A 21,567-nucleotide genomic window follows, 5' to 3' on the forward strand; every position below is an offset into this window, starting at 1 on the left:
CATTATTAGTTAAAAATAGTTAAAGAAATTAACTTAATATTATAATAATCTTACCATTTAATCGAAATTGCTCAGTGCTATACTCATTTTTATAGTTTCTAATAATTCCTGTATTATTTTCACCTTCAATCATATGCGATATATTAAATGTATTAAACTGCTGTAACACGGTTTTTACGTCAAATTCATCATGACTTTTCATAATCTTATTCTTGAATAAGTTAGAGTTACGGTAATTACTAGTGCTACAACTTTTAGAATACATCGCTATCATCAATAGAAGAATGCTCAGCTGTTTCACTGAAACCTGTGAATAAATAATTGCAAAAGTGTATAAATTTCATTTTATACTCTGTTTATAATTTAATTTATTCTTAATTATAGTAACGAATTAGATTCGTTAGAAAATGGTAAGTATAATAATTTAACAGACGTATATATCTATGCAGATTGTATGAATGAAACTCTTAGATTCAATTTTTACTTAGGAGGATAAATGACTTCATGAATTGAAGTCATATAGCAATGTATGTTCTAGGTCACCTTTCCCTCTGTGAAGGTGGCCTAGAACATACGTATTTACGTATATACGTTCTGGGCCAGGTAAGGACCAGGTGGTTGAAGAAAGTCCCTACTAGTGACCTTAGTACTTTTTGTGTTAAATTCTTTAAATGTATTTAAATAGTTATAGATTATTAATAATAGATGAATTAAATATTAATTTGAAAATGAAGAGAAAGGGGTGATTAAAAAAAATGAAGGAACAGATCGGGGAATCAAACCCGCGTGCTCTGGATCAGCAGGCCAGTGCTTTACCATTAGAACTGCTGTCACATGTGCATTGGAAAGTCCTTATCGTGTATATTAGCTACGCAATAGATATAGGGCTCGAGTGTGCGCTGGAAGAGGGGAGTTCTCTCTCTGGCTAAGTGAGGCTGGGAACATGCCGCGGGGAAATGAAGGGCATGCTCTCTCTCTCTAGTTCAGCATGGCTTGGTGGCATGAACGCGCGCGAAGGAGGGGAGCACATTGTTATCGTTTTCGGGCGGTTGCAATCACGACGCTCTCAGGAAGCTCGATTATGGTCCGCTTAGCAAAAACGTAGATGATGCACATAGAGCACCATATGGCCAGCCGCGAGGCTGGCCAGGTCACTTTGTGCAAAAATCTTTTGTTAAAGCGGCGGACAGTAATTGTCTTCCTCAACAGAGAATGGAGTCTTCTCAAACAAACAACTCGTTGTTTTGGGAGAGGATGTCGTAAACTTCTCTTTCCTGTATGGGCATATGCAAATGCAAATGCTGAAGTACAAAATGCGTCACCGATTGCCCTCGACATGCAACTAATGCTAGTCGACCCGAAGTAAATGCAATGTGTATTTGAACGAAGACTTGCAATCACAAGCGCAGATGTGTGTACCTTCACGTAGTGGGGCTGAAAACGCTGTCTCTGTAAAGAAATAGTAGGCAAAACATACAACGCTTGCCCCTAGGGCAAAAGGTCAACCGGCCAAACAAAAATAAATAACACGGACCATGACAACACGAGGTGAGGTGCGGCCTGTAAACGCCCAAACATTCAACGCGGAGTCTACCACACCCCAAGAGCTCAACTTGAACCCAGAAAAGCCAAAATCCGGGATTCACTTGAGGGGAAATGTCTCGGGATTGTGGTACCGCGCACCCTCTTAGAGGACGGGAATCCGCTCCGGGAGCTAGTTGCAGAGGACCAATGGTCCCGGCAATCCGAATTTAATTCGGGTAGATAATAAATTGGCAATCGGTAGGTACCACTACTGTGGGTAAAGAGTCGTGGCCGTGGTTATAGCAGCCACCCAAAGTTCTTTGCCTCGAGCTCCTGGAGTAAGGCCCGACACCATTATGCGAGAAAACAGTCCATTGGTCCGAGTAACTCTCGATGACTAGAACGCACTACGGATGCCGAAACCCTTAGGAAAAATATTTCTACAGGAGGGCAGCATCCTTCCTGCTAAGGAATTTTTCAAGCCCTAATAGCTAAAGCAATTTTACAATTGAAAGCGAAATTAGTGGCTGTCAGCTCTCTTTGAAAGCGAAAACTATGCACTAAATGTCCATCAAATCCAGTGCTGCTAAAGGTGAACACTGGCTAAGACGATAGAAAAGGTGAAAACCCGACATGCTCACTCAAGTGCTACTTTGGTTGCAATTCGTCAAACACCTAACCCTGACCAAGACGAGGTTTGATTAATATCAAACCTAGCGTGAAGTTAAGCACGCCGGTACATTCGTAAGTAGTATTAAATTACATTATAATCAAATTAGTTTTAAGCAGTTAATTATAATTTAAGCAGTAAATTAATTAAGAATAAGATTAAGAATAAGATGAAGAAAAGTTACCAATCAAAAATCAGAAATTAAAAATTAAAAATAAGTAAGAATCATAGATTTAAGAATTATCAAATAAAATCAAATCAAATAAAATCAAATCAAATAAATAAAATCAAAATAATTAAATGATCTAACAAAAGTTAGAAAGCTAGGAAAATAACTAGCTCAATCAATTGTACATACGAGGTGTGATCAAAAAGTAAGGTGAATTTTGAAATTTAGCGGGCTACGTCCGTTCGATCTTCGACTTTTTTATTTGGTTATGTCGGTACACTCGTCTAGAACATACGTTCCAAATTTCAGCTTTGTAGTATGTTTGGTTTGTTTGTGAGAGGCATCAAGATTAGAAGTGTTTTGCGTGCTCCACGATTTGCTGCTGTCTAAAAACATGGATCAAAGAGTTTGCATTAAATTTTATGTGAAAAATGGAATCAAATGTTCCAAAACACTTGAAATGCTGAAAGTGGCATACGGTGAGTCTACTTTAAGCCAAAAAAATGTTTACAAGTGGTATAAACTCTTCCAAGAAGGCCGAGAAGACACCGACGACGAACCTCGTTCTGGACGCCCCAGCACATCAACAACTGATGAGAATGTTGAAGAAGTGAACAAAATAGTGTTGGGAAATCGTCGAATTACCATTAGAGAAATTGCTGATGATATTGGCATCTCATTTGGTTCGTGCCAATCAATTTTGACGAGTGTTTTAGACATGAGACGTGTGTCAGCGAAGTTTGTTCCGAAATTGCTCAATTTCGACCAAAAGAAACGTCGCATGAGCATCGCCCAAGAGCTACTGAATGACGTCAACGATGATCCTGATTTACTCAACAGGGTTATAACAGGTGACGAAACATGGGTATACGGTTATGACATCGAGACTAAGACTCAATCGTCCCAGTGGAGGCATTCTGGATCACCAAGACCAAAAAAAGCACGCCAAGTTCGATCAAATGTAAAGGTTTTGCTTACAGTTTTCTTTGACTGCAGGGGCGTGGTGCATCATGAGTTCTTGCCACAGGGTAGAACAGTAAATAAGGAATATTACCTGCAAGTTATGCGCAATTTGCGCGAAGCAATCCGCCAGAAACGTCCGAATTTGTGGAAAAATAAAAATTGGCTTTTGCACCATGATAACGCCCCTGCTCACACATCGTTGCTTGTGCGCGAATTTTTGGTTAAAACCAACACAGTAACGATGCCACAGGCACCGTATTCTCCAGATCTGGCCCCCTGTGACTTCTTCTTGTTCCCAAAACTGAAGAGGCCCATGAAAGGACGGCGTTTTGCCACGATTGAGGAGATAAAGACGGCATCGAAGGATGAACTAAACAAGATCACAAAAAATGATTTTTTGAAATGCTTTGAGGATTGGAAAAAGCGTTGGCACAAGTGCATTATATCCGAGGGGGATTACCCTGAAGGAGATAAAATAAAAATTGATGAATAAATAAATATTTTTTGAGAAAAATAAAAATTCACCTTACTTTTTGATCACACCTCGTATAAGAGCCATGGAAAACCATGGGGAAACTCGACAAGGTAACAATCGAAGCTCAAGTCAACACGCACAAACATACTCACTGCTTGCACTCGAACGCCACTCGCTTAATTTGAACGCGCACGTTAACGCTGAAACTAATAATCGAAAGCCACACTCCAGAATCGCCAACAGCGATCCCAAAGGAGGAAATATATAACTAGACATTGCGTTATACCTCGAAAGCGATATGGTCAACCATTATAGGTATAGAAAGGCGAGGAAACGTAAGCAGGATGCGACCGTTGAGAAATCAGAGCACTGCTCTAATACTCCGGCGTCAACTCAGTTTCCTTCGCAACCAAACCATTCTGACGAAAGCAAAGACGATTGCCCACCAGTTAAGAGGTTTAACTTGAACGCATAACAAAACCCTGAACTAGGCCCGAAACTGAGGATCATACAATTGAACCTCAACAAAAGGCAAGTAGCTAACGATGAGCTTGAAGAAATCATGACAGACAGAAATCTTGACATACAAGTGGCACTGGTGCAAGAACCATATCACTGGAATAACGCGATTTCAGGTATCGGCAGTGTGGCAGCCATTCATGGAGCCAAAAAAGGCGAAATGATTCAAGCTGCGATACTCTATAACCCGCACAAGGTCACTGCTACCAAGATTTCTAATCTATGTGACTCTCACTGTGTTTGTGCACAAGTAGTCCGAGCCTTTGGCGAAATTTATTTCATAAGCGTCTTTTGCCAGTTCAGCCACAGCAGGAAGACCTATCTTGATAAACTAGCTGAGACTCTGAAGCAATTGAAAGGCAAAAGAGTCTTAGTTGGAATGGATGCAAATGCCAAGTCAAAGATCTGGTCTAATACACAGGACAAGAATGAAACAGTCATTGAAGAATTCATAGACCAATTCGGGCTAATAGTGGCCAACAGGAGGGGCCAACTTCCAACGTGCCATAGTACGAGGGGTGAGACGGACATCGATGTAACTTTACATACATCAAATCTGTTAAACCTCTTGGCTAGCTGGGCGGTGAAAAAATGGGCTACCAGTGACCACAGGCCCATAGCGATCGAAATGGATTTTGCCTCACAACCAGCCAAACTCATACGAACCGAAGAAACATTAGAACCAAGGTTCAATATAAGTAAAGCTGATTGGGAGAAATTCGGGAGACTTTGTAAATTCGAGAAAGAGAACCTCTGAAGACATTGAAACACATGTTTCAAAATTGGAAGAGGTTCTAATAAGGGCAGCAGAGGACTCTATTCCATCAAAAATGAGAAGAACGTGCTCTCAACCCTGGTGGAATCCTGACTTGCGAAGTAAGAAACGAGCGATACAAGGACAACGCAAAATCGTCGCTCTGAAAGACAAGAAAGGACCGAATAGAAAACAAAGGAAAGCCTTCCAGAGATTACTTGGAAAATTGAGTCTAATGAATTCCGAATATGCAACGGCTCTTAAAAGAGCGAAAAGCAACAGCTAGCGAAATTTCTGCACTATTGAAAGCGAAAAGAATGCTTGGGCGTATCCGTACAAACGAGCATCCAATAAAGTCAGATTCTCAAAAGCGATGTGCATGGTTAACCGTAATGGTTCAGTCACAAAAGACTGGAAAGAAACAAGCATGGCTCTATTAGAAGGACTAATACCTGATGACGACCCAAGCTGCGAAAACGATGCACATGCAAAGATTCGCAGAGATATGCGGGAGGTTCCAGAAACCGGCGACGCAATGCCTTTCCTAACAAGGGAAGTTGAAATGGCCCTTAAAGCGAACAAGGCAGGGAAATCACCAGGCAAAGATAAAATAGAGTCAGAAATGCTTGTAAATGCTAAACCATTACATCACGAACTGACGCGACTTTTCAACGCCTGCTTAAAATGCGGAGTGTTCCCCAGAAGATGGAAAAGTAGAATGCTAATCACGTTGCTCAAAGGGGTTGAAAAACCCGAGAACGAGATTAAATCATATAGACCCGTATGTCTATTCCCTATAGCTGGGAAGACACTCGAGAGGCTTGTGATTCAAAGAATATCGAACATTCTAAACAGCTCGGACTAGTCTTCAGAGGATCAATTTGGCTTTAAGGCAAATAGATCCACAGAGGATGCCATTAGAAGAATATATGAAATAGTAGAAGAGGCAGAATCTGATCCGTCGACCAAGTACGTAGCCGCTATTCCACTAGACGTCTCAGGAGCATTCGATGCCTTATGGTGGCCAAGCCTGCTTTCCCAATTGAAAGAAAGAAATTGTCCGAAGAATGTCTATAAGCTCCTCCAGAGTTACTTCAGTGATCGAGAAGTGGGCAGATATACTCACTTTCAAGCAACATTGAAAACAGTGACGAAGGGGTGCCCTCAGGGTTCAGTATTTGGACCGGTAGGCTAGAACGTCATCTTCGATAAACCACTTCGGGCAATCAAGGATGCAGGATACGAAGTACTAGCCTACGCAGACGATGTGCTTCCCATCATCAAGGCGAAGACACGCATTGATTTGAAAAGACAAGCCCAAGAAATCATTAATATAATGACGGACTGGTGCAAGTCTGATAAAATGAAATTAGCAGTACAAAAGTCAGCACTAATGTGGCTAAAAGGCCAACTAAGCGAGAATAAGAACCTTACAGTCAAAATTGGAAAAGACAACATTAGAACGCACAAAACAGTCAAGTACCTAGGAATCACGATCTCGAAGGGCTTCCAATTGGGAGAACATATTCTAAACGTAATTCAAGACTGTAATAACACCTATTTCGAGCTAAGTAAAATAGCAAAAGCGAACTGGGGCATAAAATTCAATTCCATGAAAAAGAAATATTATGGCTTGCTACTATCGAAAGTTATATATGCCGCTGCGGGCTGGTGGCAAAGGACCAACATCAAACATCAATCTGCGTTAGAAAGATTGCAGCGATCAGTTCTTTGCAAAACACTCAAAGCCTACAAATCGATCTCTCATGAAGCGGCGCACGTGCTTGCAGCCTCCCGACCAATAGCTTTCGAGCTTGACGCGAGAGTAGCAAAGTACTGCGTCAGGAAAGGGAAATCGATTAAAATGCACGGCATCCGAATAAAATCGGAGGAACTTCGATCGGGCAGACTAAAAATCTCAAAAGCCATACAACTCATCAATGATGAAATAGAAAGGGTATGGCAGGAGAGATGGCAGTCAGCCACAAATGGCAGGAGAACGTACTGCTACTTCCCAGTAATCAAGGACAGATTAAAGAAGAGGCGGCTAAATCCCAATCATTATACAGTACAGTTCATGACTGGACATGGTGCTTTTAAGTCATACCTCCACAAAAGAGGATTATGCGAAGACTAAATGTGTAGTTGTGGAGAAATAGAAAGCGAAAGTCATATTCTCTTTAACTGCGAAGATGTAAGGGAGCTAAGAAAGCCATTAATAGAGGCCGTTGAAGAGGAGGGCCACACATGACCTTGCCTGGAAACAGCCCTAGTATCTAGCAGGAAAATCTACAAAATCTTTGAAGACTTTGTTAGAAAAGTAATAGAGCCCAGGGAAGGAGCACCTATAACAAAGAGAAAGCGCATAAAGATAGTTACAAACTATGGTAGAAAGACGCCGCCTCTTACAAGGTCCCTAACCAAAGGACAAAAACTCGCACGATAATCTAATTTTTGAACCTAGACAAGCTTATAAAGCTTGAAATTCGAACGATAATTTTGAACATCAAATTTCAGAACTAAACTCTGAAGTTCGATAATTTGAACGTGAATTATCCTATTTAACCTAATGTCGGAGTTTTGATTTCAATGCGTGGCATGACCGGCATGAATACTGAAAACTGCCTGGGAAGTCACCTTGTCGGCTAGACGAGACCCGGCCTGACCTAACAGTCAAAAACACTAAATCTAAAGAGCAAATCCCAGTATCAGCCAGTCATAAAAACCATTCTTTAGAAAGCGAGATCCGATTTTGGGGCGAAAACCGGGTAACAAAACTTTTTCGAATGATGGATACCCACCAGCGTGAGCGGGGATGACCAATGGGAAGACGTGCCTCGGTACGTCGAAGCGATGGACCTGTGAGTCGTGGGAGAAATCTCTTAATACAGGTACGCAGGGTGGGATGTTTTTCGAACGCAAGCCCAAGAGGGGAGGTCTAGCTGGTTGATCGTCTTAGGAATTTTCTCTCGCTGTCCTAGCTGAGTCTCTCTTCTGACATCCCAATTTGGGTTGGCCTCTGCGGGGTAGTGGTACCAGGTCAAGCAAATCTCGTAAAATTTTTATGCTGCGTGCTACCGACGTAGCAGACGTTGGGGCACGCGCCCAAACCGAGGGTCAAGCCTTTAGTTCCGCTCTCCTTGAGCGTCGAACCGTGAAAAGATCGGTACTCATTTCGAGGAGGTCGCCGCCTTAGATCAAAAAGGTTCCGACTCGCTGTGTGCGTCAGGGATGTCGTAGCAAACTTGACTTCCGGATCTCCAAAGTGTTTGAAAGCGAAGGAGTGAAAGACAGTGGGGTATGCCAACCTATTGGCGTCCAGAGAGAGTGGTGGTAATGTTTGATTATGCTGCGTCACCCTCAAAGCGGAAAAGTGTGAACAACACACATACACTAACTGTTATCCTTCTCGGTCTCTCTAGCTCTCTCTTATTCTAACTCAGAGTCGTTTGAGACCATTCTCTCTCTCTCTTCGTGAAGAGAAAATATACTTGTTTGAATTCCCGTTAATCCTTGTCATGCTTCCCTTGTCATGCTTCCCTTGTCATGCTTGTCCTTGTATGCTACCCTAGTCATTTTCAAAAGTTAGAGATAGACTACGAACGCAATCTCTCGACTGCTTTCTCCTTGCAATGTTTCTCCTAAATATCTCTGTTAGGAGAGAACCTCTTATAGTATCCGTTCTCCCTATCCTTTCTGGTAATTGTAATAATTACGTATATTATTTATTTACTTGTGTTTATTTATTATTTTTACTTCTATATTGAGTAAAGTACACTTCGTTAAAAATATTTCTATTCAATATTTGTCATGGCTATTTGAAAATATTCAGTTGAATTTTTATACAAATCGTAATCGTCTGTAAATCTTTTGACTGTATCTATCCCTCTCGATTCTATTTGTTTTTGCCTTTCCTCCAACCAGTCGTATGTTTTTTGTGTATTTATTGTAGCACAGACTATATTTTTTAATTTTTAATATGATTTATGTATAAATAAATATCAGGATGATGTATTTCCAGCCATTTATTAACATTTTGATATTCGATAGGAAGTTTGTACCAATGCTACGGAGGTTTAAAGAATAGTACTGTAGAGTAAGTGGTAGAACATACTGGTAAATAAATAAACTCTTTACAAATAAAAATATTTTCGGGGCCCTAAAAGCTTTGCATATTGAAAATATAGCCCATTTTTAGAGAATGAATCCTATTGTTCTCCCAGAGATTTGAGAACTGTATCGTATTTTAAAACAATAATGGCTATTTCTTTTATTTACCATTTTATATAAATCTTACTCTTCAAAAGTATATCATTTAGAGTTTTTGAAAATATTTTAGAGAGCGTTATAGTTGCCCCTCTCCCCTGTTTCATTCTAGCTATCCCCTTCGCGTTCTCCAGCGTCATTACATTACTTATATGGAAGGGATTTTCGTCTTGTCACTTCATCGCGGGAACGTAAACTCACGAAATAAGTTTAGTCAATTATTTGGTTCTTAGAAAAGGGCTTTTTCATTCAATCGGTTAAGATAGATAGGCGGAGTTTAAATTCTCTTTTTGCCTCAACAAGGATAGTTTAGGAGGTCTCGCGTTTTCTCTCATTTAGCGATGGGTATATCCGGACAATAGCGGAGAGAGTAACGACAAGTAGAGAGGATAGCCAGAATAAAAGTGCTCAGCTAAGCTCCCTTGCCCTTATATATTTAATTTCCTTATCATTCTGTCTTATCATTCTAATGGTGATTAACATATGTATAAGAAAATGAATAGGCGTGTTAATAAGTGAGGTACATAATTCAAATTGGCTCTGCCTCTTCGATTCCTTGTTTATTCCTTGCTCTGTCTGACCACTATTTGTTCTCTAATATGAAAAAATGGCTGGCGGGGAAAAGATTTTATTTAAACGAGGAGGTGATTGCAGAAACGAATGCCTATTTTGCAGACTTGGACAAATCCTATTATTTGGAAGGGATTAACAAACTAGAGCAGCGTTGAATGAAGTGTATAAGCCTAAAAGGAGACTATGTTGAAAAATAAAAAAGATTTATTAAAAAAAATCAAGCAGTTTTTATTTTTGCACGAACTTTTCAAACGACCCTCGTACGACGCCATTTCGAGCCCATAGGCAGAAAAGCCTTATGAGCGGCATATCTGATCGACCGGGCCGGGCTTCGAATAGCCCTGTCGTAGCCTGCAATTCACCCTACTCATTATTCATATACACATATATATATATTTTCTATTATATATTATATAGGGCTTTGCGTTGAAAAAAAATCCCGTTATAATATATACAACAGAAAGGCGGATAAAAATTAAGGTGCCATAAGTAATATTAGAAGTATACGAGACAACCGAAAAACGTGATAAGCTTCTTCAATGATGATATTAATATACCTGTCGTAAACGAGAACAATACTGCAAGCATTTTAAAAATACTGATAACGAATCAAAATAGGAGAAAATATTTAAAGAATTTGATCCCAACATATTGAAAGTGAAATATATTGAAGAAATCACATCGGCAGAAACGGCATAGTCAAGCCCAATCCCAAAAAGCTTGAAGATGTAAAAAATTACTCCATACCTACGAGCGATAAAAAGACGAAACATTTTCTACGGCTGGCGTCATATTATAGAAAATTTGTGACAGGATCCTGGCTGGAGTGACCGGCCCTGTCTGGCTCACTCTTCCTCTCTCTCGCAGGTCGCTCCTTCACTGTTACTCTGGTGAGCGTGGTGGAAATTACGAACTAATACCGATGCTCGCACCGCTTTATTTCAGGGCCAATACCTGTGCCGGGCATCATCATTGGGAGCCAATTAGGAGCGAAAGCGGCTGCGGCAAAAAGAAATGAGAGAGGTTGCCGCGTTGCGCGTAACGAGTAAGCGAGCGCGAGCGACCAGCGACGATCCGCTCACGAGAGCGAAGCCGCTGGTGTTGCTCGAGCCGACGCGCGAACGGTTGGGCAGAGAGTTCGAGCCGAGATCTTGAAGGAGAAGGATCAATTGTAACGGCCAAGCGTGCGCACGTTAGAAACCCGAATAGCTTAACAGAGACAAAGAAGCGATACGACACCGAGGAGGTTGCAGCCAGGAGAGAATTCCCAGCGACGCCCAAGGCATAGTAGACTTCATCTGGATCTGCCGCCAATCTGCCTGCAGCACGAGCAGCATTTCCTGCCAGCAGCCTTCGTCAGGTCAGGTCGTCTCTCTCTCTTTCTCTCTCTCTCTATTCGCGAGCGCGCGACGCGTCGGTAAGGTGCTCGTGACCATCCGCGAACACAGCAAAAACGGCAAAAAGGCGAGTCCCTCCTTTGAAATTCTTTCAATTATTGTACCGTGCCCCCGTGCGTCTGTCCGCACGAGCGAAGACACGCGGCCACAGAAGATCACGCGTAAGTCCGAGTCGCCGCTCATTTTGATTGTGAAACGTTTGAGCATAAATATAGTTAAAGAATATCGGGAGTGATCATTGTGTGCGCCCGCCATTTTCTTCCTCTCGATTCAACACCTAAAATGCTAACTTCGTGACGAGGCCCATCGTCACCGTTTCAGAGGAGCGAAAAAGCCTTCTTTACCTTCCCTTTTAAATAATTTGTGACACGACGCTTGGACATGGGCCCATCGTATGGCTCATGGGAATTATTAAAAAGATAATTTTCTAAAACGCGTTAAATTTAATCATTAGTGTCACAAATTTATAAAAAACTACCGCAAGATTGCGCGCCCATTAGAAAAACTGACAGGCAAAACATACAAATTTGTGTGGAAAAACATCACGAAGCATTCCATCAATTACAAAAAATCTTATGTAGTGAATCAGTTCTATTTGCATCCGACTTGTTGTAAGATTTTATTGTTATTTACGACTCCTCAGATTTTTCGGTAGAAACAATTTTAAGTTAGGGCAAATTAGGTTCTAATCGGCTTTGCGCATATGCATTTCGATATTTGAAAGGCAGCGAATTACGATATCAGACTTGTAATTGAGAACTATAAGCGATAATATTCGCGACAAAGAAGTTTAAACATTTCTTATATGGTCGTAATAAATCATAAACTACTTGAGCATTTCTAAATATCGTAAAAACCTAATTTGCGGTTTAATCGCTTACAAACAGAACATCAAGGGTTTGACTTTGAGATTATTTACCGCCTAGGAAAAAAAATGCGCATACTGATGCGCATACAAATTAACTGATAAGTATGGAAAGAAAATCTGCACATCTTATCAGCGCGTGCGCTCATCATGACACGCTCAAGAAAAAGAATTCTAACGGAAAATCTCGGCTAGGCCGATTTCGTCCAATTATTTCTTGCCAATGTCCGCACGTTGCGCCAAGCTGGGAGTTTATGTGGCACGCACACTCATCTTGACTTTTGTTTCCGAGGTGCGGCGTACGAGCTGAGCTGATGAACGGAGCGATTGAGATGGCGCAGAAAAAATAAGAGGAGAGAAAGAGAGAGAGAGAGAACATGCTCCAGTTACGAATCCCCGTACTAATTTTAGAGAGAATATCTGTTGGGCATTAATGGAAACCGTCACGCCCGCGGATTGAACCGAATTTTCAACGGTTTTTCCGGAGTCGTCCTCGCGACCTTGACAACGTTTCATTTTCGGAGGCATGCCCGGTGCGGGGACGAGAAACAGGGTGTTATGGCTGGGTCATGCCCAGTCGTATCCCGAAGGATATCCGGCATCGGTGCGTGTCGGTAGCTGGCGAGGTACGTGGATTCACGCGTGAGCGGTTATCGTCGCTGCTGCCGTCACCGAGCGAGTGACCAACAGCAGGAACAGCGATCGTAGCAGAACAACAACGATCGACGACGATTTTGGAGCAGTAATATTTGATAGGGCGAGCGAGTGGTCGAGCGAGACAACGAAGAGCGGGGCTAATAACACCAGCGGAACGCTCATCGGGAAGGAGCGCAGCAGTGACGTCATTCGACAACGTGTTCCAATCGTCAGAGGGACTGGAAAACGTTCTCTCACTCTCTTGCATGTTTGAGCGCGAGCTGATGGGTGGATAGTGTTGTAAGTCTGCCGGCTACCCCAGTGACTTCATTAACGGCGAAGTTCTTATCGGACATTAATCGTAATAATTAAGTTTAAAAGGAAATCGGCAGTCTGACCAGCCACCGATTCACCCTCCCACTCGCGATTTGTTATTTTGCCGCTCGTAATCTATCGGCGTGAGATCGCCGTTTTTTAAACTTAGTATTGATGAGTGAAGGTTTAATGTGTTAATCCACTGTTGTGTTTATTTGCTACTGTGTCGCTCCTCATCCTGAATCCTAATCTGTGCGTTTAACGTGGTTTTGCTCGACGCGTTATTCAGTCGTGGGAACATCTTTTGCTTCCCGAATCCTCGGAATAAATAATTTGTGTGGGCGGTCGCGAGCTACCCAGGCGGGACCGGCCAATTCTCCGTTACAGAATATATAATAAAACAAAAATCAAACACACAATAACAGAGTATGAAAAACTGTGCCCGTACAAAATGGGTGCAACTCATTAGAGTTCAAATGTTGACGAAACACGTAAAGAATTGTCAAAAAATATCCTAAAGGATTATGTAAAAATGCCACCCCACCGGAAGTCCTCTAAAGAAGAGGAGGTGAAGAGGATCCAGAGAAGTAGTACGAGTACGGGAGATCCGCATCTGTTCGACAGAGAAGTCGAAGCGGATCGTCTTGTACCGGTCCTCAATTATCCTCAGGGCTCTCCACAACCAGAGATGTTGAGAAAATCGTCCGTGGATGAAAATTGAGGTTTGCGGGCAGTAGGGTACAGATCATAGATACGTTTCTGTCGAGGTCGGAAGATCTGCGCGTGGGCACAGGGCTGATTGATGACGAAGTACTTTGTTCCATATCAGAGATCCTCGTAAAGCGAGGATCTGGTGCGATAACAATTAGTACTACTGACTCAATTATGCCTAATTCGTCGCTGACGCCCGAGAACGGTTCAGCACAAGTACGCAACAGCAACAAAGGCTGTTGCAGGAAGCACAAAATCGATTCCAGGGTGAAGACGAATTAGTGCGAGACTACGTTTCCAACCTGGTGGCTCTTGTCAATAGACTGGAACCACCAATGCCCTTGGAGAGGTTATTAGACCTACTCCATGCAAACGTCCTTCCAAACATCCAAATTCAGCTGCGTCGGAGCAAGTTGACGTCGATATGCGAGTTTAACAGGAGGCCGACCGAAGTTCAAAACACCTTATCTTGCGGTCGTTGTCCATGTGTATTCGCGGATCTCAACTCGACGATCTTCCATCAGCACGCCTACCAGCTGAGCAAAAGAACGGCTGGTAGTAAATCCAAAATCGCTGCAGTGGCTATCGAAGGGAAGGCGCGGGCGAAGAAGGAGGGAAATTCGCAGCGCGGACAGGGCATGGAAAACCCTGCCAGTAGGCCTACCGTACAAGCAACGGTATCGGCTACGCAAACTTCCACTTCTGATAAGAAGAGGAAGGAGCGCCTGGAGGACATTGAGCGGATTTTGCGCAAATTGGCCAAAGAAAGGCAAGATAGCCCTCCAGAACAGCGTAAAAGCCGATCGCTGGGGGAAGAAAAAATTCTCCTTCTCCCAGGTCTTCTGGAGAGCGACGAGAAGGACAGAGGCGGAAAATCGACTTCGCCAAGCCTCTCCAGTGTTCCGCTTGTGGCAAACTGAGTTTTAGTCGTAAATTCTGCTCAGATTGCAACAAGGGAAACGGCAAGGAGAGCGAAGAGAAGAGGTCATCTTCGGTCCTCCAGTAGATTCGACCACTCGCTGCGGGTCGTCGACGGGAAAGAGCAAGTTGTCGGTGACCTAGAAATCCAAACAGGTCCTAGTAGAGCATCAAGGGAGCCCAGGACCTAGCGGTACATCGGAGCAGAAGGCGATCGAGCCCCATTCCAGCCCTCGGCAGAATAGGAGAGAGTTCATCCTGGAAAGACCAGGTGGCCACATACGAGTTTTGGAGGAGGGGGAAGACTCGATTGATGTGAGGATTGAGCAACCCGATGATCTGAAAGGTTCGGGTCCCTTTACCCAAAAAGTTCCCCTACCGAAGGTGGTGGTTGCGGGTAGACATAGGTGATTTTAAAATTAGAGCACTCTATAATACCGGCGACTCATCCACGATCATGGGTTAATTAGGGTTAAGATTGGCATCGGAAATGGGACTGAGATTGAATGTGACCAGGGCGGGCGATGCAAGGCTAAAGTAGAGGGAATCACAAAGCAAATTCGAATTGCCATTACACCACTGCTCACAGACGACTGCTGCGTAGGCGCGAACTTTATAAGAGAGTTCCGCGCAGTTTTGAATGATGATGAATTATTGAACGATCAGGATGAATTATGGCTTACGGACACCCAGGTAAAAGTACTAATGGAACTGGCTGGAATTTATGGTACGGCATTTCTCGCACCAGTAGGACTGTGGGAGGCTACGGAAACACAGCTTGAGGAAATGGAAGACCTCGTTAAAAGATTGATTCCTGACGGAGGTAATGCTTCAGGCTGTGCCGTGGGGTTGAGCATGAATTAGATGTTGGAGATGCTCGACCAATCAAACAGAAGTACTACCCAGTTTCTGATAGGGTGCGAGAGGAAATGCACGCGCTGGTCAAAGATATGTTGGAAAAAGTTGTAATCGAACCAGCGACAAGCGGATGGTCAACGCCAGTAGTCATGGTAAAGAAGGCTGATGGGAAGTATAGATTTTGTGTGAATTACCAAAAGGAAAATGTAATTACCAAACCTGATGCCTATCCTTTACCATATATGAACGACATCCTAAGACGGATAAGGGATGCAAATTGCATATCCACGCTGAACTTGAGATGTGCATACCATCAGATTCCCCTAAAGGAAGAATCGTGTCCTATGTCAGCGTTTACAGTACCTGGATTAGGGCACTTTCAATTCAAGAGAATGCCCTTCGAACTGTCATACGCAGAAACGACATTCCAGAGGTTGATGGACAAGGTGATAGGCCCGGATATGGATCCATTCGCTTTTGCTTACCTCGACGACGTACTTGTGGTTTTTTCGTCTTTTGAGGAGCATAAGCGGCAACTAGAAATGGCCTAGAAAGCCAAAAGCCACTTCTGCAAGACGGACGTCAGGTACTTGGGATTTCTCGTGAACCAGGACGGAGTAAGACCTAATCTCGAGAAGATACGACCGATATTAGAATATCCAACACCCCGGACTGTCAAACAGATGAAGCGATTCATGGGAATGACCTCGTGGTGTAGACGTATTATACTCGACTTTGCCATGATCGCTGAACCTATAAACCGCTTGACAAAGAAGAATGTACAATTCTCTTAAGAGGAGGAGCAAAAGCGAGCTTTCACGAGGTTGCAAAATACGATGACTTCCGTCCCAATACTGCAACCACCCGATCCTTGCGGTCAGTTTATTCTACAAACTGCCAGCGACAGAAGGATCGGAGTGGTCCTCACGCAGGATGTCGATGGAGAGAAGCGTGTGATAGAATACGCCAGCCGATCACTCAACAGCGCTGAAAGGAATGATACGGTCTCCGCGAAAGAGTGCTTGGCAGTGGTATGGGCTATTGGAAAGTTCCGGTCGTATATTGAAGGGCAGCACTTCAGGGTCATCACTGATCAAATCACCTGAAATGGCTCCACAGTATGAGAAATACCACGGGAAGACTAGCGCAGTGGGCGCTAGCATTGTAAGGCAATGTCTTCGATATTGAATATCAAGGGGGAGATCTCAATATGGTGCTAGACGCATTGTCTAAGGCCTATGAGGATGAGGGGATTGAAGTGAGTGCCATAAATAGTCTGCCGGAGACAACTGACGCCTGGTATTTGCAACAATACCATGAAGTATGCCAAGACCCACACTCACACCCTACTTGGAAGGTAGTGGGGGGGAGACTGTATCACTATCAGCCTTATGAGGACGGTGAAGCGTCCATCGACAACGATGAAGTGTGAAAGCTTGCGGTGCCTACGGAGTAAAGGCACCAGGTGCTCCAGGAGGCCCATGATGCTCCTACGGTAGGACATCAAGGACGAGAGCGTACGTTCTCCAGGGCTAGGGGCTTGTACTACTGGCCTCAGATGTACGATCAGGTCAGGGAGTACGTAAAGAGTTGCCCAGTATGTCAGCAGTGCAAGATCAACAAAGGGCACCTTTCGGACTGATGGGTCGTAGACAAAAGTCACGACCCTGGCAGGTGATGGTCGGTGATATCACTGATCCATTTCCCAAAAGCTCTCGAGGTTTTGAGTATGTCTTAGTCTTTGTAGACTTATGTAGTCGCTGGGTAGAGTGCGTTGCGATACGCAAAGCCAATGGGAGGACAATCGCAAGGGAATTACACGAGAGGATTGTTACTAGGTTTGGCGCGCCAGAGGTATTCTTGTTGGATAATGGAACCGAATTCAAGAATCAGAAAGTCAATTCATACCTCCAAATGAACGGCATCCAGCGCGCCTTAACTCCCGTGAATCATATGCTAGCGAATTTCACAGAGCGAGTAAACAGGACGCTCAAAACCATGATCACGTCTTAGGTGAGCCGTGATCATAAGAGCTGGGACGAACACCTGTCAGAGTTCAACTTCACGTTGAACTCGGCAACTCATAGCGCCACTGGATATATAGTCCTGCGATGCTCATGTTTGGGCATCAGCCGGTACCTCCTTTGACGTTTGGAAGAGCCCAAAATCAGCAGGCTCTTGAGTGTTCGGAGGGTCAAGCTGTGGTAGATTGGGCTGAACATATGGAGAAGCTCCATAATTTATGGAAGAGGGCCAACTCCAAGTCAAAGAAGGAAGCTGCCCCTCAGGCGGCTTATTACGACCGAAAGCGACGGCAACCCGAGTTTAAGATCGGAGATTGGGTTTGGAAGAGGAACAGGATTCTCTCTTCAGCTGTCCAAGGCATTTCAGCCAAATTAACGCCGAAATACGCCGGTCCATACGTGATTGAAGAGGTTTGCGGTTGCAACACGTACAGACTGAACAATCAGCTGGAGATTCTACCCGAACTCTTCCATGCCAAAGACCTCAACTCGGTTGGAAAGAAGACACTGAAACGAAATCATCAGACGTAAAGGCGAATACACGTATAACTATACATGCTTAACGGAGGGGCGGTTATCTCTGCATCGTGGGAGTTTGTGCTTAAATAGATTTCTCATTTTTGCTAGATAACCACCCCGTTACAGTACATTAATAGCATATTTCGAATTGAATAAAATAGACTTAAAGGTACGAGAATATTTATATTCAAACATACCTATAAATTATACTTTCAATAAAAAGTTGAAAAAATATAAAAGAAAAAAACTAATAAACCTATACTTAGCCGAATGTATTTTGTAAATGTAAAGAATCGAGATAGATATTTTATAGTCTATTACTTCTCTATGTCAAAGGAGCAAAATCCTTCCAAGAATTACATACAGTTGAAAATGTTCTTTGTGATACATTTCATGAAGCAGCTCAAGCTAAAAATTTGGTAAAAGAAGACGAGGAATGGCATCGGTGTCTACAAGAAGCTTCTAAAGCGAAATTCTCTTATGAACTATGGGAATTACGAGTATTTGCATTCATTTCTCTCTCTCTCTTGGAAGAGTTTGTACCACTTGTAAACATTTTTTTTACTCAGAACAGTTTCACCATATGCCACCGTCAACATTTCAAGTGTTTCGGAGCACTTTATTTTATTTTTTACACAAAATTTGATGCAAATCCTTTGATCCATATTTTTCGATAGCAAGAAATCGCCGAGCACGCAAAACACTTATAACCTTTACGCCTCTCACAACCAATCAAAAAATGCTATACACTTGAAACTTGGTACAGATGTTCGGGAAGAGTGTACCAACATAACAAAACAAAAAAATCGATAATCGAAAGTACGTTGCCCGTGAGATTTGAAAAGTCACCTTACTTTTTGAACACACCTCGTATGTTGCCTTATCCAGATCGAAAAATAAAAATAATTGAAAGATTATATTACTGAACCATGCTTTCATAAAAAGAAATGACAAAAAAAATAACAATAAAATTAACACTAAAAATATCGTTTTCAAAGAAGTTTTATAATTGAAAACCATAACAGTTCATACACCCAATTATGGACTTTATGCTATATGCCACAGCAGCAGCACACAAAAATATGCAGCGCTGGAAACACGTCAGCAGAACAGAAAAATATGCAGCGCTGGAAACACCGCAGTAGCACACAGAAATATTCAACGCTGGAAACACGGCAGCAGAACACAGAAATATGTAGCGCTGGAAACTCGGCACCAGCATATTATATGCAGCGCTGAAAACACGCAGCATTATATTGAAATATAAAAACGCAATTAATATACGCATTGGGTAATTTTTCCCAATTATTATTACTCATGAAATCCTTCTTGATGAGTCCAATCTGACAGATAATTTTAGAAAAAAGTGTCTAAGGAAGGTATCACAAATATGATAGGCTCGGACGAAACGCTTAAAACGACACGTTCGTGGTGTCAGGGTTACCCTCCAGGTCGACGATACACCATCCCCGACCTCATGTAGGTATATAGCGTTTCCGTCGGAAAATCATGACTTACTCAAGAAACGATGTCCAGGTACCAGGGTGACCCCTGGGTCGACTAGACACCGTCCACGAGGATGAGCACCTAGTGTGTAACAACGCGGAGAAAAAGTTTCTAGAATTCCTTAAAGACGATGTCCAGGTGCTAGGTTGACCCACCAGGTCGAGGAGAAAATATCTACGAGAACGTGCATCAGGTATATGATGTTTTTATCAAAAAAAAAAGATCGACCCTGAAGACGATGTCCAGGAGCCAGGGTAATCCACCGGGTCAACGAAGCACCATCCACGAGGACATGCACGGGAAGTCCGGTGAACCAAGAAATCCCATGATCGTGATACATCTCCATCATTAAAATAAAGCAATAATGAAGATGGGTTACTAGAGTTAAAAATCTGTGGGACGGACGTTACGAAGAAAAACAAAGTATTATTTTAATATAATATAAGATTGATATGGAGTAGCTAACAGAAAAAATTGAAACATGAAAAATATCACAACTGCGCTACGCTAAACAAATGTCCAAAACCGTAACTTGACAACGTCATGTCTCACAAATTACGAGACGAAATAAGATGACCTGACGGTGATAGAATATCGATTCCGTAAAATTATAAAATGCCCTGCATTTCTTTACTTACAGAACATCAATATAAATATGATTTCCGTCATAGGCTCAGTAGTTTCGGCTGTTACATCATACTGAATGCACGCAACCGCATATAAAGTTTTGGCGTGATAACACCTTAGAAGCGTGGACGATTGTCTATTTTCATCGCTTATACGCATGACAAAATTCGTTACGACACCGGAACGGTCACGAGAACCACTATTATCGAACTTAGCAGTAGCTGATAGCAGCGATCTGGTCGAAACGGTTAGAATAATGTAGTCCGACAATTTATTCGGAGATAGCAATTGTGTACATGTATTTTTATAAATATATGATTAGAACGTATACATTCACTATATTAAAGACAATAATGAGTCAGAATATTGTCCACGTCGCGCAAACGAGAACCATGAATTTATACATTTTCATCTGAAGGAAACATATTATATTCCTCTATTTCTAATTAATATAGATGCAGAACAGAGAATCACAGTGCGAAAATTAAGTACGACAAAATTCACGAAAATCGATTAGTCAATTAGCCGTCAAAATGAAATCCGACATGAGTTCGAACTGCAAAGTAAATGAAACGATGAGAAAGATGAAATTTTTTAAAATTATTCAGACTGCGCAATATTAAGCATAGACAACGCAAGCCAAAAAAACGAAAACGAAAAAAGAACTTGCGAAGTCAACAAATGATAAGCAGCAAGAACGGAGAGCACGAACCTTTTGACTCCAATGCAAACAGGCAGTGTAAGAATAAACCGGAGCACAGTGTGTAGGATCGGTATAATTTTGGCTAAAAATCTAGTACGAGGGTGGTCCGATAAGTACTTAGCCTCACGGCCCGATGGCGCCACTCTCGCAAAAGAAATATTCTATCACGTAGTACAACCTTCTCGATGGTTACTGTCAAGATTTCAGCCAGATCGGAGTTGTAGTTTATTTTTGAGAGCGTGTGAAAGTAAGTGTGTTCGTTGATTTTTGAAAAATGGAAAAAGAGCAGTATCGGTCGGTGATTCGATTCTTGTTTTTGGAAGAGAAATCGCGCAGCGAAATCAAAAAGCGCTTGGATGCTGTGTACGGTGACTCTTCTCCTTCGATGGCGACCGTCAAAAATTGGTTTAACGAGTTTCAAAACGGCTACCACGGAGGATAACGTGACAAAAATTTACGATCTCTTATTGGCAGATCGACGATTGAAGGTGCGCGAGATAGCTAAGATCGTAGGCATCTCAAAAGATCGCGTGGCTCATATTCTGCATGAAATTTTGGGCATGAGAAAGCTGTCG

The 21,567-nt window shown here is 42.5% G+C and overlaps 1 protein-coding gene across 4 annotated transcripts in view; it reads right to left on the minus strand.

The window, feature by feature from the left end:
- Positions 1 to 21,567, minus strand: part of LOC131663832 (uncharacterized) — an 816,929-nt gene that overhangs the window by 477,167 nt on the left and 318,195 nt on the right. For all 4 annotated transcript variants that reach the window (XM_058934535.1, XM_058934552.1, XM_058934526.1 and 1 more), the window contains one exon: positions 55 to 307. In XM_058934535.1, coding sequence (XP_058790518.1) covers positions 55 to 307 — 253 coding nt within the window. The remainder of the gene's footprint in view (positions 1 to 54; positions 308 to 21,567) is intronic.

This window comes from Phymastichus coffea, unplaced genomic scaffold (assembly GCF_024137745.1).
Source record: "Phymastichus coffea isolate CEN01 unplaced genomic scaffold, Cenicafe_Pcof_1.1 PCOF00002, whole genome shotgun sequence".
NCBI lineage: Eukaryota > Metazoa > Arthropoda > Insecta > Hymenoptera > Eulophidae > Phymastichus > Phymastichus coffea.